Here is a 20,002-nt window from a genome sequence, read left to right as displayed (position 1 = left end):
ATGAACTCAAAACCGATTTTCTTTTTCTATCAAGAGATATTTACGAACAGATCGATATTTTTAATATTCCCGTGAAAATAACATGTTACAATGGTATCACTATTTTAGCTAAGACGATATAAAATTAATCACAAAAAATTTTTATACATTGTAACAAAACTTTAAAAAATTTTACGTTTTTTTTAACTATTTTACGTAACGATATAAAGTTAACCACAAAAAAAAGCTGAAAATATTGTTTTAAAAAGTTTAACGTTTACAAATCTATTTTACGTTTTCAACAAAAAGCTAAAACTTTGTTTTTTTACGTCCCGCCTAGAACTTTAAAACGAGTGTGTGGATTTACCTTGAGCTCACCATCAATATTTTATTTGCGCTTACATGCGCATTATCAATACTTTGAGCGGTTGCAGTGGTGTTTTAATTTCGTTAAATCAAAGCATTATGCAAAGATATATTATATAAACTAGATCTCTAACTTGCGGGATTTTATTGGACGAAAAAATGAAGCTGATTTTTTTTGTTTATAAATATAGTCCGCCATTTGTAAAAAAAGACAAAAGCAACTTCACTTTTCGAATCGAAGTTAGACATCCAGTTTATATATTGTATCATTGGCATTAAGTGTTTTTGAGTGGCCAAAATACAAAGATAAGTCTTAGATTTAAAAAAAAATAAACTCCTTGTTCCTAAACTGTTTTCAAATACTCAGATTAAGAAAAGTCCACAATATTTTTACTCTAATAATACCAGTCCCTGAAATAGTGACCATTGTCAAAAATGGTTGCCAAACTTAAATTTTTTAGAAAATTTATATGTTTTCTATTTCTTGCAGTGTTTCATGAATAGTTTGTTTTTCTGCTAATTTATTTATATGTTAAAAAGTTGCAGATCATATACGTCTTAAGATGCTCACAAAAAAGTTTTATTTTTCCATTTCAATTTTCATCATGTTGAAAGCCGAAAAAATTGTTTAAACCGCAATTTCCAACTTCCGTGAACTCTCAAAAAATATGGTATCAAAAGGTATTGACCGAAGTGTTATAGAATAACGTGGAAAAGAGTACATTTTCAAAAAATTAAAAAATTATTTGCAACTTTTTGCGACTATGCGAGAAGTTTCATTTTAAAGTTTGCGCTACCTGGATAATACCCAATTTTCAGTATTTTGTTTTCCTCAATGTTAATTGATCAAAAGTCCGTATTAGTCTTTGTATTCAATAATCAATTGAAAATGATAGTTTACTGTTGGTAATTGACATTTCATTAGATAATTATTTGCTCATGATATATTATTTATGATTAAATTAACATAATTGGAAAAAAAAAAATTTTAATTTAAATAAAATTAAAAAGACAAAATTTGTATACTAAAAGTAATAGTAATAATTTTAAATACAATATTTTAAAAACATTTTTTTCATAGAGCCCTTTAATATAATAAAATATTGATATTTCAAATTATAAAATATTTAAAAAGAGTTAAAAAATCTACGTAAAAACTAATACGACGTAATATATATATATATATATATATATATATATATATATATATATATATATATATATATATATATATATATATATATATATATTACGTCGTATTAGTTTTTACGTCGCTAATTTTTTTATAAAATGAGCTTTTTAAAACCACATTATTTCGAAATGGGGCAAGTTGGGGCAGCTAACTTTTTTAGTTTCTTATAGAATGATACAAACTCTCTTTAAAAAAAGAATCAGCTTCGCGAAGGAAGTCTAAGGTAAAAAGTCCTAGCACTATAAAAATCAGTTTAAACTCGTTACAATTGCAGTTTTAAAATGCATTTCTTACAACGTGTATAAATACATATTTCAAATATTTTCATAATTTAAGATAAAGTTTTCTATTATCTTTGTATATATAGAAAATTAAATTGAAAGGTTTTGTATTTAAGGAGAAAATCAAGATTTAAAAATGATAAAATTTTATTGATAAAAAAAAGCTGTTTTCAGTCACTTTCAAACATAAATTAGCGTTTGAATCTTTTATTTCAGTACTTATTTTTTTATACCGTTAAAATCATAAAAAACTGTAGAAAATAGTTAGCTAATAACATTATTTAAATTGCGCTACTCAAAAAACTGTATTTTGGCCAAATTTTAAGTGTTTCTAAATCACTGTGTGGCAGTTTAAAAGGAATTTGATCGATTTGTTCTCAAGAAATACTTTTCGTTTACATTTTTCTCAAACTTACAAATTAAATTAGCTGGAGTTAGGTTATTAATATATTTATACATTAAAATTAGGTGCTGATAAAAATTTATTTCGTAAACATTCATCATTTTCATATTTCTCATTAAGGGTTTCGTATGCTCTCCTTTTTTTTTCTCGTTAATAATTCTACACGCATGTTTTTGCAAACTATTTTTTTAAGTTTTGATGGTAGTGTACCATGTAATATTAGCATAGTTAATGAAACAATGAATTAAAGTTAATATACTTTTCTTTAGAAAAGCATATTAACTTTAGACAAACAGTATTTACATATGGACATTTTCCCAACTTAATTTATATTCATCAATAAACTTTAAACTTCTTACAATTATCTTTTAGCATTATAAACATGACCTGCATTCTTAGCACTTCAAATATGACATATAATTGAATCGATGTATACAAAAACGTTCTAAGTCATAAAAACTATTTTTTCGGGGAACGAGAAAAAACTTATTAAATCCAAAATTATTACTTTAATAAATTCAAAAAAAAAATCTGGGTGCTATTTGATAGCTTTAAATATTAGATTTGTTAAAAAATATATCAAAATTTGTGATATATATATGTGTTATACATAGTTAAAATTGTATGACTTAAAAATAGTTTTTATGACTTAAAACGTTTTTGTATACATCGATTCAATTACGACCTCGTAAAAATTGTAACCCTTTCAATTTGAGGGAGGGGGGGGGGCAAATAATTTTTAAACGCTAAAAGATTGGTCTATGAAATTTAAAATTTATCAAAGAGTATAAAATAAGTTGAGAAAAGACAAAAAAAATTTTCTATTAACTTGTTGCTCTCACGTACGTTGGGGGCAGTTGCAGCCAAAACTTTAGGACTTTTTTGTTCCCAGATTCCAATCATCACAATTTTTGCCAAGCATCTTCATTAGACATAAGTATAAATATATAAGTGTTTAGAGTTTGACCTCAAACAACAAAAAATGCTACATCCGCCCCTGATATATACATACATTTGACAGGGCATTGGTAAAATAGCGCGGGAATCGGATTAGGGTACATACATCAACTGAATAAGTGAGAACATGCAAAAGAGTGCTGCTGTAACGGCTAAAAGTTTGGGTTGAGCAGCAATATGGTAAGGGTTAGGAGAATTTTTCACACTTAATTCATACATTTTATATATATATATATATATATATATATATATATATATATATATATATATATATATATATATATATATATATATATATATATATATATATATATATATATATATATATATATATATATATATATATATATGCTGTATTAATTTATATTAAAGCAATACGGTAGGAAATCTTGGAATATCATTCCAATTTCAGCCCCGTTAACCTATAAGTTAAAAAGAAATTAATAAAAGAAAAACTTTTTATAATTCTTTATAAACAAGGCGTCATTTTTACACGCTATAGAAATTAAAAATAATTTAATTAAATAAACTAATTCATATATGAAATATAAATTAAATAAAAAAATAATCCATAAAAAAAAAAGATTGCAATTAAGAAGTTTAAAGAAATTCGAAATATTCATTTTATTGATTATTGATTTATGTGAGTTTTTTCTGTTGTTCCATGTTTTTTTAATTCTATATCGGTAACTAATGGCGTAACTTCTGTGGCTTCAGTTGTTCCATGTTTTTCTAATTCTTTATCGGATGATAATATAGCCTCAGTGGCTTCAGTACAACCATTAAGGTTAGGATCAGTCTCTCTACTAGAACCGTAGTAAATATAAGTGTAAAAGTATGCCATTATAGCGAAAATCACAGTGACAACTGCCAGTAAAATAGCGAAGAAAAAAAATTCCTCTGCCTAACAATAAAAAAAAGTAAATGCATTAACATAAAATACCATTTGATAGAAGATCAAAAGCATATATATATGATTAAAATTAATATATAAAGTGTGTGTGTGTGTGTGTGTGTGTGTGTGAGTGTGTGTGTATGTGTGTCTAAATATATATATATATATATATATATATATATATATATATATATATATATATATATATATATAAATATATATATATATACAATATCGGACAAAACAAGTGCAACCAAATAATGCTAACTTAGTTTCTTTATATAAAAGTGCTGCATTTTTTCAATTTAGAGAAATAACTATGTAACTGTTTAGAGACAAAGTTCTTCAAGTTTTATTCATCACAAAGTTCATTATTTGTACACGAAAATTAATAAATTAATCAAAAGTATTAAAAAAAGTTGATTTTCTTCTGGACAAAACAAGTGCAACTCCACAAAATGTTGACCAAGCTGTATTTCGCTATCAATATTTCGTGGCGAATCCTTTGTTGTCGATCACAGCCTTGCATCTTCGTGGCATAGATTCGATCAGGTGATCAATAAAACTTTGTGGAATTGCTGCCCAGGCCTTTTGGATTTGTTCAAACAGTTGATCCTTATTACGAACTCCTTCACGATTAATTTTGCGGTTGACAATCTCCCACATGTTCTCGATGGGGCTGAGATCCGGAGATTGAGGCGGCCAATCCATCACCGATAGGTGGTTGTCTTGAAACCACTGCTTGACTACTTTTGCAGTGTGTTTCGGATTGTTGTCTTGATGAAAATCCCATTTTATTGGCATATTCCATTCAGCATGAGGTAACATAACATCTTTCAGGATATTTTTATACATGAAACGGTCCATTATTCCATCGTTTCAATGTATTGGACCTAGACCGTTAGCAGAAAAACACCCCCAGACCATTACATTGCCTCCATCATGCTTCACGGTCTTATGGCAGTAACGTAAATCGAGGCGTTTTCCGGCCGGTCGACGTACACGGCAAATGCCATCGCTCCCAATGATGTTGAACTTCGATTCATCACTGAACAGGACAGTTCGCCATTTCTGCACATTCCAGTCAATATGAGATGTAGCAAACAGGAATCTTTTCTTCTGGTTTTTTAGTGAAATCAGCGGTTTCTTTGCAGGGCGTCGAGAAAACAATCCGGCTTCAACAGCACGTCGTCTGATTGTTCGGTCCGATACAGGCAGCTCTAATTGCTTTTGTATCTCGACTGATGATATCCAGGGATCCTTCTTGACGGATCTGACGATCATAGAATCCTCTCTAGAAGTGGTGGAACGCGGTCTTCCACCTTTGTTATCAGCTGCCAACTTCCCCGTAGAACGATATTTGGAACATAGTCTTGATACGGTCCATTTTTTCAAGCGATATTTATCACAAATACTTTTTTGTGACATTCCACTTACGTAATCGCCAATAATTTTCTTTCTTAGTTCCAATCCAAGACTGTTGGAAGCCATTTTTGCACTTGAAGTCATAAAAATAATAAAAATAATCACGCTTCTCAAGGCTTACTGTGTTACATTTACTTTGTGGTGATACAATAATGCTCTGTGGAACACAACGTCTTGGTTTGATGTCGACTGTATTGATGTAATGAAACACTTGTTGTATTTCACTTCTTGTATTGATGCTCTTCGAAAAAACAATTTGATAAAACTCACTTCGATAAACTGTCTTGTTAATACTGACTGATAGACTTCCATATACTGACTGAATTACATGTCGATTTACATGTCTCTTATACAGTAAAATGAACCTGTGTGAACCTGTTCTGGAAGATTCTAGATGCTTCTTTTTGATGCTTCTGGAAGCTTCTGGATGCATCTGGATGCTTCTGAATGTCTCTGGATATTTCTGGATGCTACTGGATGCTTCTGGAAACTTCTGGAAGCTACTGCATGCTTCTGGAAACTTCTGGATACTTCCTTTAATTATTATAAAACTTCCGTGACGTTGACACGGACCAGACTTAAGAAAATAAAACAAACTAAAAAAGTTGCACTTGTTTTGTCCGCTGCAAAATGGCACTTGTCAACGAAATTCTGGCTGTGTGCTGTCACCTGTCAGCTGATTGCTCATGTCATGGCATGCTATGACTCCAGACTCCTGAACTGTTTGCTGTGGTAGTATAGTTCGTTTTGTTTTTAAGACATGTAAAATTAGGAACACTTTTTAGCATTGTTCGATGTTGGTTGCAAATGTTTTGTCCAATACTGCATATATATACATATATATATATATATATATATATATATATATATATATATATATATATATATATATATATATATATATATATATATACATATATATATATATATGTATATATATACATATATATATACATATATATATATATATATATATATATATATATATATATATATATATATATATATATATATATATATATATATATATATATATATATATATATATATATATATATATATATATATATAAATGTCATATAGCATGTCCAAAATTTCTTTTAAGCACCAGAAATATTTTCATAAACAAGACAAATTTTTAATTAGTAAAACCATTTTATTAATAAAAAACATGTTTCCACTAAGTAGAAATTGAAGTGCACTTCAATTAAAATTAAATATTAAAATAACTATAAAGGTATTAGTAGTATTAGTACTTTCTGTAACTGGTGTGAGCCAGATAGTTTCGTATTAACACACTATGACAGCTGATTTGCTTGACTGCTGCTCAGCCAGTAATTAAGACCTGCTTTAAAACTGGTAACTGCAAGTTATGGCTGATCTATTAATTCAAAAGTTTTCACGACATGCTTCCTTAGTTATTTCTTAGACATTAAAAGCAATGATCTCTCCTTTGAGTTTGTTGAAAACTAGTTTTTTGATTATTTCTAAAACATTGAAACTGTTAAAGGAATTAAAAAGTTGAATCATGACTCTTCTTTGTCTCCTTTTTGTCAAGGTAGTCAAGCCGAGAGTTTTTTTAGGTGATTCTCATAGTTGATTTTCTTAAGTAATTGGTATTAACTGAGTTGTACGATCTTTACCTCTTTCTAATAAATTAATTTTACCCTTTCGAATAGGTGACCAAATGGTTACTGCAAATTCTAACAGTGGTCGCACAAAAGAAAATATTTTTAGGAGTTTAATATCTAAATGAACAAAGCACTTTCTAATCCAACCCAAATGGGTTTGGCTTTGCCTACACATTTTATCACATAATTTTTCCATTTCAGATTGCTTGAGAAATACACTCCAAGATCACTTCATTTAAAATTTTCAACTGGTGGTAAAAAAACCAATAGAAAATTTAATTACTCGAGTACCAACTAATAACATAATTACAAAAATAAATCAATTAAAAAGTTTAAGATTATTAAGTTTAAGAAAAACTTTTTGTTATAATTTGAAACTTATATATACAGTTATCTATATAAACTTATAAAAAGGTATCGATTTCAATAAATCTTAAGTTAAAATTTAAATATGCTCTAAAAGTACTAAAATAATAGTTTAATAACAAAAGACTACAAAAGATAATATGTATAGGAAGTATAAACAGAGTCAAATTTGATGCTGAATTTAAAAAAACTTATTTACTTGAATGAAACAATTTTCATTAGCATGGAGATGCTAATGAAAATTGGGACTTTTTGTCCATCTTTTAATGTTCAGATATCTGCTTCTTGAGATGGTGAGTAATTTTACCTATATAATAGGAGTTACATCCTGTATAAACGAATTTATAGGCCACGAACAAATTGAACTCGAGAGGAATAGGATCTTTAGAAGAAAAGAATTTAGAAATATTTAGCGAGGTAAATACTAAATAAATATTTGCAGCACAGTATTATCTTTTAATTGATAATTGATATTTAATTGTTATATAGATAAATAAGAAATTTTTTACAAAAATAGAAATTTAAAAGAAGACAAGAATTTTTTGATTTTTGGTTGTGTTTAAATAGGAGTTATATATTTTGTATATTTAACTCCTATTTAACTTTGTTTAAATAGGAGTTATATATTTTTGAAATTAGCCAAGATGGGTGGATGATTCTTTAAAATACTTTAAAGAAGTCGTTTATGTCAGAGTGAAAACTAAGTTTAGTACTATTAATTTTAAATGTTCTATTGATTAAGCATTTGATTGACTAACTCTGTACAAAAATGGAGTGTAATTAGAAAAATTAGTGTGAAGACCAGAATAGGTGTTTTTTTTTTAAACGGTCTAGATAACTAAAGAATTAATTTTGGGAAGACTACAATATCTACAAACGATACTTTTGAATTTACTTCTTGTTCCATAGTATAAGAAAAAGAATTGTGTATTTATAAAATTTAAGAAGCTAAGAAAAAGATGTTTTTCATTTTCTGACTGGAAAGCAGTACAAATGCCATCAATAAATTGTTTATAGAAAACTGGTTTTACACCATTCAAACTTTTAATGCATTCATTTTCAAAATGACACATGAACAAAATTGCAAGAACAAGTGCTATGTGAAAACCTCTTTGCTGCATCATTGATTTGATCATAAGTTTGTCTTTTAAAAAGAAAATGTGTTTTCGAAGTGACAAATTGTAATAGATTTTTAAATCATTTTTAGTAATTTTAATGTTTTTATTATGGAAAAATAGAATTAACTGCATTTTTAATGGTTTCTTGAAGCAGAACATTGATATATAAGCTGGTTACATCAAATGATATTAAAATATGATTGTGGAGATTGACTTCACATTTCTTTAACAAAGGATAGTGACTCTTATGTACAAAACTCAGTGTTTCTACACAAATATTTACATTTTGTATTAGTCTTTTTTAACACCTTTAAAGGTATTTTACCAAATTTTAATATTTAATTTAAAAGAAGACGATTAGTGTTAGTTGAAACATGTATTGCTTTTTATTAATAAAATGGTTTTACAAATTAAAAATTTTTTGTCTAATTAATTAATATATATATATATATATATATATATATATATATATATATATATATATATTTATATATATATATATATATATATATATATATATATATATATATATATATATATATATATATATATATATATATATATATGTATATATAAATTAGTAAAAAACACTTATCTAACTTTTATCTTCGACTTGAAGTTTCACCAATGCTGGATCATCAGGAAGAGTTTGTGTGTAAAAAACTCTTCCTGGTGATCCAGCAATGGTGAAACTTCAAGTCGAAGATAAAAGTTAGATAAGTGTTTTTTACAAATGTGTTATTGCTCTGTTCTTTAAGAACATTGAGCACTCTATTTGTAAAATACACTAACATAATTTACATATATATATATATATATATATATATATATATATATATATATATATATATATATATATATATATATATATATATATATATATATATATATATATATATATATATATATATATATATATATATATATATATATATATATATATAAATAAAGAAGATATCTAAACTGTAAACTAATCCCTAATTATAGAAGCAACAATAACATTGTAGAAACAAACCATATCATCAGTTAGCTTGACTCCAGCCAATATAACTACTAAGAGATTTCCAACAGATACTGTTAACAGCCAAGCTGCCATTATACAAGACTTCATAGACGGTGGTGACTAAAAATGAAAATAATTTTTTATATTGTTTTGGTGAACAAGAAAATAATTTTTTTAATTTAAATATAAAAATAAATTTGATATAAACTTCCAACACTATAAACCAATTCTTATATTATAATAGTAACTATTTAATTTTAAATTGCACCTGAACTATTTCTTCAATCCTTTGATTTTATTATTTATGAATGTAACAAAAGAAAAGTGATGGTGTAAGTGCTTTTTTCGAGGTATAACTTTAAAAATCTCTTAAAATGTCTAAAATAAATCATTTTACTAGAAAAATGCAAAGTATTGCCTTGAGGGTTTTTATTTCAGACAATTTATTTCCAAAGCAAATGCAAGAATTCAAATTCAGGCAAAACTCTTTATTTTATAAGGTGTTGTAGTTGCTGAGAGAAGATGATGATCAGACAGATGTGTGGTGTGACTCTAACAAAACAAGAAAATGATGATGTAGATAATTTATTTAATGATTTTTAAATTACTAAACAAAGTACTATTTAATAAAGAAAAAAGACGTTAATTACAGTTTTGCACAATTTATTATTTGTAGAATTTCATTTTACCCAGAAAATTTTAATCCTAATATAAGTTTTAAAAATATTGATTATAATGTCATTGTAAAGATGAAAATAATTTTTAATTGTTTTATGTTGATTTTACTGAGTAATTTTTTAAAAGAAGCAAGTTGTTCTGATTACTGATTGTCTTGATTGGAACAAAAAGGAGTCTTGACAAAACCAAATTTGAAATTAATTAAATCAAAATACGGTTCAAACTACTGTAGGGTTATCTGTTTGTACTAATCAAATCATAAATATTTCATAGTTGAGCCATCTTTTAATATGTTTCATAGTTAAACCATATGTCAAAAAGTGTTCCAATAATATTAAGTGTTCCAATATCGGCAACTCTCCCCTACTAAAGTGCGTATAAATACGTAGAGATATGTTACACCAGCATAAAAATAAATAGCAAACATATGTTTATATCCAGATTATATGGAAGTTTCTAATAAATGGTAATTGTGTGCATAAATGTATAATATATAATGTATATTTTGAAAATAAATTTTTTCTAGCCCTGGCTATCAATACCTGCCCAGTTTTTAGTTGGGCCGGGGCATTGTGAAAAATAAAGGTCTCTTTTGGATCAAAAATCAGAACTTTTTTGTTACTAAAAATAAAGTGTTGAAATTTTGAACAAATTTAAAGTAGTATATGACGCTTCTAAGAAAATACTTTTTATATAAAAAAAATTAAACATAAAATTTGCAAATAAAAATCAAAAAATTCAAACTTGCCATTTTTTATTTTGTTTTTAACTAAACATATTCTTTTTAATTATATAAAAAAAACTAATTAATTTGCACATATTTCAACATTTACATGAATATTTTCAATAGTTTATAAAATTTTATACAGTGTGTTTTTATCAAACAAAGTAAAGGTCGACTTTCAAAAGCTGCAAAGTATCTTCATCAAGTTCTTGGACATTTTTGCTATATACGGTTTTCTAACGCTGGTGATGTAGGGATCATAAGTGTACAGAAGACCATGAAATACGCCCTCATTTGTAGCTAATCTAGAACATTTCCTGGCATGATGAAGGCAAAAAATTTTATAATCTTAATTAAGGGATTCTTGGGCATCTTCTGAAAGTTGATCAATAGGCAGTACTGCAAAATGTTTTATGATATTTTCTCCGTGAAGTAAAATTTTGTTTATTGAAGATGGCATATAGTACCAGCTATAATTACTCTCATAAATGTGAACAGCAGTTTCTGCAACACATGTAACAAAACTTTCAGCATTTATCATAACACTTGAGAGAGCTTGTAGAATTATGTAAAATCGCTAAATCAAATTTTCATTTCATTGATTTCAGGAGAGCAGCTTGCATTGTAAAAAAATCTCTTAGCAGTATTACCATCATTGGTATTACCACTTACTTGTTTCGGTTTGTCAACAATTAACCCTAGCTGCTCACGAAAACGTTTCTATACCAAGGTCTTCTTCTCTTTTGTCATTTTTTTTCTTCACTTTTAGCTGACAATGTTTGGAAAGACAGGTTGTGGGAAACATGTAATATCATTTCCATACACTGAATCCAGGCATGTTAAGTCAACATTCCATATTGATACAAACTTTCATTTTCGGGCGTAGCAGACACTTTAGTCAAATCCTTCCTTTGGCGTGAATTAGCTCCACATATTGTATGTGTAAACACAGAAGGCATATCTGTTAATACCTGAGCCACATTTCAATCTATCATTGGTAAAAAAAGTTCATTTTCACTTGTATTACTTTATAACATTTGTTAATTATAGATGACAGTAAAGAGTATATTTGGCTTTTTATTTCATCTACAACATAATACCAATGATAAAGTGTGTGTCCATCAAAAATAATTCTCAATAAAAAATTGACAAAATAACTTACACAAAACTATTGTTACAAACAGATATAGTCTGAAACCATGATAAAAAGTGGTTTTCTGTTTTCTGACTTTTAACACTTTTTTATCTATAATTTTGGAAACCGCACATATTAGCATCCGATTTTTAATAAATCAATTTTATAGACTCCTAAGCTACAAATCAATTATATAAATAAAGCGTGGAGAAGCTTAGGTGACAAATTTATATTTTTAATTATAAGGTTAGTAAACAAAACCTTATAATTAAAAATATAAATTTGTTCTAAAATCTTCATAACAGGATGCTTTCAAAAATGTTTTACTTTTTTTTCAAAAATGTTTTACTTTTCAAAAATGTATACTTTTTTTTATTACTTATTCATAAAAAGTTTTATAAAAATAACTTTTAAAGTGATGAAGCAAATAAGTTTCAATTGAAAACGTACAAAAATATGAAACAGGTTTTCAAAAATTATCTTTTTACATAAAATTAGCTGAAATCTTTACATTATAGTAAAGATTAACTATTAAACTACTAAAAAAAATTAAAAAAAAATTTTTGCAGTGAAATTTAAATTTGAGCAAAAAACGTTTATGCTTTATTTTTCTAATACCATTTTCCACAGTGCAGGGCTTTGGTCACTTACTGGTAATAACTATATTATATATATTTAAAGACTTACTTGAGAGTATGCAAACTCAAGACCAGTGATAGAAAACATTACTTCACCCAATGTTATAATAATGTATTGCGGAATTTGCCACAATATATTTATAGGTCGAGGTGAAAGATCTGCATATTCTAACATTTTTAACTGAATTAAAAAGGCAAAAATTTATTTAAAACATAAAATAAAATTCTTGAATGTGCTTTTAAACTTAAGAAATAAATAACTAACCCCCTGCAGTTTTTTGTTAGGTTGAATTACAACAGTGTATATACCACCATTTCCAAATGAAATAGAACGCTAGTATAATAAAATTATAGCTGTAAGCAACATAAAATTATCTAAAACATTATTATATATTTTACATAGAATGTTTAGATATAACAAAAAAATAAAGAATAATGAAAAGACAAAGTAAGTTTTTGCTGTTTTTATGTAAAAAGTTAATATATAGATATGTTGTATGTATGTATGTATGTATGTATGTATGTATGTATGTATGTATGTATGTATGTATGTATGTATGTATGTATGTATGTATGTATGTATGTATGTATGTATGTATGTATGTATGGCTTAGACAGGAATGGCGTGCAATTGAATGCTATTGCTGACCACGCAAATAATTTTTTTTGTTGACCACGACTGTTTAGATGTTTGATGATTTAAACATTTCATAAATGCACTAAAAAAAAGAATTGCTGAGCTAAACTGTTTAGCTTAGCATTTTTAAGTTTGAAAACTATGAAAAAAATTTAAAAAACTAAAAAAGAAAACAATTCCTCACAAAAAACAAAATATATAAGCTTTAAAATAAAACTCAAAAACTTAAACTCGAGGCCAAATTTACTTTTTGATACATTTTTAATTGTGGTTGAAATAAATTTCTTTAAAACTTACCTTTTGAAACATTTTATTAAAGTTTCGGTAAAAGGCTTTTACAAATTCCTTCTGATTGCTTAATAAATTAAAAAATTTTATTTAAATTGTTGTTCATTCAAAAAGTGAAATTAAATTATTGAAATGAAATTAAAAAAAAAAAATTTAATTGTATAAATATTTTTTTTGAAAAAGTCACAAAAAAATTTTTTTTTAATAATAACGTAGTCTATTCAAAATAGTATTTTTTAATCATTTTATTAGTAAGTTTTTTGTAAAAATAGAAACTAAAAAATAAGCAATTAAATCATTCCATTGCAACAGGAAGATTTTAATTAAACTTATTCATAATTTAAAGTATTTAAAAAAAGTAACCTTATAAAAGATTTTTAGAAACACATGAAATAAAAGTTTCAAATTTTTAAATTTGTCATAAAAAACAAATGCCTACTAAAAAAAATTGACATTCTCAATTTACACAAAATGCGTTTACTTTAAATCATTGCAATTATTTTTTAATCTTATTTAAAGCCTTCAGGTAAAATAAAAATGTTAGAAAAGATCAAAAGTTAATTGTTATTCATAACTTAATGATTTTCTTAATGCATGGTCAATTTGTAAAAAAAAAATTATTAGCGTGGTCAGTTACAGAGTGTGATTGCACGCCATTCCTGTCCAATCCTGGTATATATATATAATAAAACAGTGCATATTTAGATGTTTTTAAAGATAATTTTCTTCCTTAATATTTTTATAATAAAACAAATAAAATTTTTGAAACTTTTAAAAAATTTCACTTTTCTTGAGGTTGAGCTACTTTTAAAAAACTTTTTATACATATCAGGAACCCTTTAGATGTTCAAGGGTTTCGGGGCACCTCTAAAAGTATTTTTTGTTCAAAAAATTTTGAAAATCTATTTTTATTTTATTATAGTTTAAGTAAAGTTATTTTAATTATAAAGAACACATTTAGAACTCAGATTAGGTAATTTTAAAGAATTGTTTCTTGATGCACCCTATATATATATATATATATATATATATATATATATATATATATATATATATATATATATATATATATATATATATATCTATATCTATATCTATATCTATATCTATATCTATATCTATATCTATATCTATATCTATATCTATATCTATATCTATATCTATATGTATATGTATATGTATATATATATATATATATATATATATATATATATATATGTATATGTATATGTATATGTATATGTATATATATATCTATATATATATATATATATATATATATATATATATATATATATATATATATATATATATATATATATATATATATATATATATATATATATATATATATATATATATATGTATATGTATATGTATATGTATATGTATATGTATATGTATATATATATATATATATATATATATATATATATATATATATATATATATATATATGCTGGTACTCATGCTTCTGGTAATCCCTTCGGAACATTGAACTTAAACACTCATTTTTTGAGATGGAAATGGAGATGTTGTGTTAACTAGCATACAGGCATAGCAAATCATTTGGTTGTGCCATTCTATTCAGCATATAAAATATGCATGTAAGGTAATGGAGAGAAAGGAATAAAGTTCCACAATCATTTGAGAAAAATTATTAAAAATTAAATGAAGCCAATACTTGATTTCTCATTAGCATCTTTTTTTGTGTTTTTTGTTTGATAACTTGAATGCATTCACAAACTTGAAGAGACATTAAAAGATAACTTAATCATACCTACTTTTCTTGAATGTTTAATTCGCAAGATGTAAATACTTTTTAACAAATGTTTTTTTAAAGCTTTTTTTAAAATTAGTTTTTTTAAAACTATTATAAACTTGCTTTGAATCATAAATTTAACAAAACTGTGTTCTAAATTTAGATTGTTGTTATTACTTTGAACTTGAAATTATAAGAAAGTGCAAATTGAAAACTCAAATCAGCACTTCCAACATTTTGTCGTTGGAATTAAAAAATTAAATGAAGTCAATACTTGATTTCTCATAAGCATCTTTGAAAGCAATTTGTTTGCTTTTTAAAAGAAGGAATTTTTTTCTGTTTTTAGTTAGATAAATTTCTGTATTGAGTTTGAGTAAACTTTATACAGAAAAAAAATAGTATGGAAATGATTTGATTCTAATACATCATCCAAAAAATCATTATGTATAAAAATGATTTGGTTCTGTTGCATCATCAAAAAAATGTATAAAAAAGAACCAAACAAATCTTAAGCTTACCTTGTTTGTCAAATTGTTTTTATTTTAAAAAGTTTATTTTATTAAAGAAAGTCTTTAATGACTAGAGTTTCTCAAAAACAGGTAGCTTCAGAAAACAGCTGTTTTCTGTTTTACATTTTAAAAAAACTGCTGTTTTCTGTTTTTCATGGAATTTACAACAAAATAGTCCAATTTCTAGCGTTATTCAGATTTGTACTAAAGGCGTAATCGAAACTTTGTGCAGAAGTTTGTTGAAATTGAAAAAACTTGTTCAATGTCTGTGGACGACGATTTAATTGTAAGGAGAGCCTCATATAATTTTTGAAAATTTTCTGTTCTATTTGCTGTGTTCCAAAATAGCAAAAATTCTTGTTTAGCCATTCGAACTCATCATTGACTGATGAAATGCGAGTAAATTTTTCCTTTCTCAGCAATAAATCCAACTCTTCTTGAAGAGATATTGAAGTTGAACTAGTCTGATAACCTTCAGAATCACCAGAACTAGAAGTATATTCATCTAATCAAAAAACGAAAATTCTTTTTGCCAATTTTCCAGCAAAGAGCAAAGTGTCTTTTGATGGAATATTCGTAGGATCTATCAGTGATCTTAATAAGTTCACCATATCATTATTCCATCCTCCACTTGTTCGCTTCTTGAGATTTACATACAACTCCTTCCCAATGTTGTTTTTTAATGTCATACAACTCCTTCCCAATGTTGTTTTTTAATGTCATACAACTCCATCCCGATGTTGTTATTTAAATTCAAAAGTTTTTCCAGCATAAAGCCAATAACAGTATCAGCTGTCAAAAGCATTGCACTTTCACAACTCAGTGTCTCAACAACAATTTTGATTGGCTCCATGGCAGTTTGCAACATCAACAAAGCATTAAAATCTACCTTATTGATCAGATCAAGCATATTTAATTCAGTAAATGTCTCAAACAGGCAAAGTTTTGTTTTAATCAGTGGATCAACCATTGTGGGGATAGAACTTCAACGATGTTGAACGTCAAGGTGCAATTTGATTTTAGCTCCAAATACTTGAGTTAATTTTGACTGAAATATTTGATTTCTAAAAGTCAAATTACCGATATATTTGACAACATCTTTTCGGTCGTTTTTCTTATACAAAGTGTCAGTAGATCCCAAGTGAATGCCATGATTAATGCAATACTGGTCAATAATCTTGACAAATTTCATATATTTCTTATTGATTGTTGCACTGTCTTGTATTGATCCCACTTAATCTTTTTCAAATCAATTAATAAACTCTTCAAGTGATTTGATACTTTTTTAACAATTGCTTCAGCATTGCAAAAATCAAAGATGCAAAAACCAAGGAAGTTTTATTTTCTTCACTACAATGCAGATTTATTCCAAAGAAGTGGCTGTGGTGAATAGTAGTATACTCATCAACACTTATACTGAATTTTCTTCCCTTCCCAATTTTTGAAACAAGTTCTGAAACCATTTGATTTTTCTTGTTATCAGCCTTGATAAGCTTCATTGCTCCACTCTCATTTTTTGGAAGTTGATATCCTTCTTTTTTGATTTCATTGCAAATGAACTGGTATCTGGTGAAAGCTCTAATGGATATTCTGTCTGTGGCCATGACAGAAACTATTTCGTCTACTCTTACATTGAACAAAATCAAGCATTGCTTTAGGTTTCTTTTCTGCTACAACTTGTTCATGAGGAATTTTTTCAGTTTAAGACCAATCAATTTCATGCTTTGATTCTAAGTGAGCCTTTAAGCTCATGGTAGATCCTCCAGAGCACTTAATGACATAATTGCAGCAATTGCAAACTCCTTCTATATTGTTAGTTACAGGATTTTTTCCTCTTGTTGCAAACACCCAAATAGATGACATCTGTATTGAATTAAGGTGTACATTATATATACATATATAATAAATAATCTTCATAATAAAATAATCTACTTTCTAGCAAAATATTGAAATAATTAATCACAAATTCAATTAGTTAAGCCAATAATATCAACAACTCAACCTCACTGTTATGTTTTGTATTCTTATTTATAGGAAAGAGAATCATTATTATGTTTCATTTAACATTTGTTTCTATATCATATTAAACTATTGCAAGTAATTATATTATGTTAAAACTATGCGAAGTTTTTTGTATTATTATTCTAACTTAGTTGAATTTAGCGCTACGACTTTTATTCGCGCAAGAATTCCTCATGCGGAATGAATCTCTTAAGGAAATAGTTTTGCAATCATTATAGAGTTTTTCATATAATTCTCTAAAGGAAACTGCTTGTGCTGCAATCTTTAATGATTATTCTAAACAAGTATTAGAAATGATTGTCCATAAGGAATCAGTTTCGTTACAATCGTTACACTTGCTTCAGAAAATAAATATTTTTAAGTTTAATTTATACTACTTTGTTCCATATTAAAAATCCAGAAATCGTTCAAAAATCAAACTGTTCTTTTAAATTAAAAAAAAAAAAATTGTATTTTCTGATAGAAAAAAATATTGACATAAAAATTAAAAACAGGAAAACAAGTTGCAAAAAAAACAGGTAGCAATAAAACAGATGTTTCCTGTTTTCTGATTTTGGGTAAAAACCAGCTGTTTTATGGTTTATATTAACAGCTGTTAGAAACTCAACTAATAACTTATACAAACTTATTTATAGATAAATAGATGGATAAAAATAAAAATATAAAAATATTGCCTATAGCAATGAGTTTTATTTTTTATGTTTTTTTTACTATCTGTATTATCTACAAATGTTTTTATTATTTATTGTATTATCTATAATATGTGTTACACTAAAAAAAGATGCAGGGTTTAATAAATTGTTGAATGTGCAAAGGTTTAGCATGAAATTGAAGGAAAAACAAACATCAAGTATTTCCCCTTTAATTTAATGTTTTTCTAATTTTGAATATTAATTACACTAAATAAACATTAAATGTTTTAAAGATATAGAAAGAAACCAAGCTAAAACTGTTAATAGAATAACAGTAACTTCCAATTCCAGTAACTTCCAACTCTAATTAGTGGTTGCATGCAGCCTTGTTGGAAGCCAAAATGTTTTAAAAAAAAAACAGTCTTCATGAACATGCATAACTTATTTTTTAAATTATAACTTAGCCGAATATTAATGCTTGATTTTAAAATACTGTAAAAATAAAAAAAAATTTTAAATAACAATTTTTTTTTACAGTATTTTAAAATTAAACATTATAATCAAATTTTTTATAAAATGAATTACTTAACAATTCAAATGAAAATTGAACTAAATAAAAATTATTAACAAAATTATTACTACTGAACAAAAATACTGGACTAAAAACGAATAAGTAATATCAAAACAATACTAATAAAAAATATCATAGCACTGCCTGCTAGATAGAATGCTAGAAAATATCACAGCATCCAGCATGTTGGATGGAATGTTGAAAAATATCTCTGCATCCAGCATGCTTTATGGAATGTTAGAAAATATTGCTGCACTGCATGCTGGATGTAATGCTGGAAAATATCACTGGACTACATGATGGATTATGATAATATCTTAACTATGCTTAATTCAGATAATATCTTAATTCTGAATTATTTGAATTTTAATCAAAACATAATTATATAATTTCAATAAACTAGGGATAGGTAAGGGCTTTAGTACATACATTGACTTTTGGGTTTGGCTAGCAGACAGAAAAAACAAATAGCTTAAATTTTTATAAATTTAGTTTTTTTTTAGAAAAATTAAGGTTTGCACTAAAAAATGTCACAAGTATGTGAAAATGCTGATCATATTTTGCTGTGTCTTAAGATATAGTGAGAACTATTTTTTTTTTTTAATAATCTAATACCTATAACTATTACATTACAGAATTATAATTACCATTAATACAACATTTAATGTAATAATAATTAATAATATTAATTTTATCATTAATATAATAACTAATGTAATCAATAATCAATAATATTATTATTATCATTAATATAATAATTAATGTAAAAACATTACAAAATTTAGAAAAA

The 20,002-nt window shown here is 26.2% G+C and overlaps 1 protein-coding gene across 3 annotated transcripts in view; it reads right to left on the bottom strand.

Annotated features, from left to right (window-relative positions):
- Positions 1–3,622: 3,622 nt before the first annotated feature.
- The window catches only part of LOC100215923 (solute carrier family 15 member 2), a 61,971-nt gene continuing 45,591 nt past the window's right edge, over positions 3,623–20,002 (bottom strand). For all 3 annotated transcript variants that reach the window (XM_065800624.1, XM_065800623.1, XM_065800622.1), the window contains 4 exons: positions 13,057–13,125; positions 12,841–12,972; positions 9,629–9,736; positions 3,623–4,082 (listed from right to left, as the gene is read on the bottom strand). In XM_065800624.1, the coding sequence (XP_065656696.1) occupies positions 3,810–4,082; positions 9,629–9,736; positions 12,841–12,972; positions 13,057–13,125 (582 nt within the window). In that variant the 3' untranslated portion in view covers positions 3,623–3,809. The remainder of the gene's footprint in view (positions 4,083–9,628; positions 9,737–12,840; positions 12,973–13,056; positions 13,126–20,002) is intronic.

Source organism: Hydra vulgaris, chromosome 06, assembly GCF_038396675.1.
Source record: "Hydra vulgaris chromosome 06, alternate assembly HydraT2T_AEP".
Taxonomy (NCBI): Eukaryota; Metazoa; Cnidaria; class Hydrozoa; order Anthoathecata; family Hydridae; genus Hydra; species Hydra vulgaris.
This window is presented reverse-complemented; position numbering and strand designations above follow the sequence as displayed.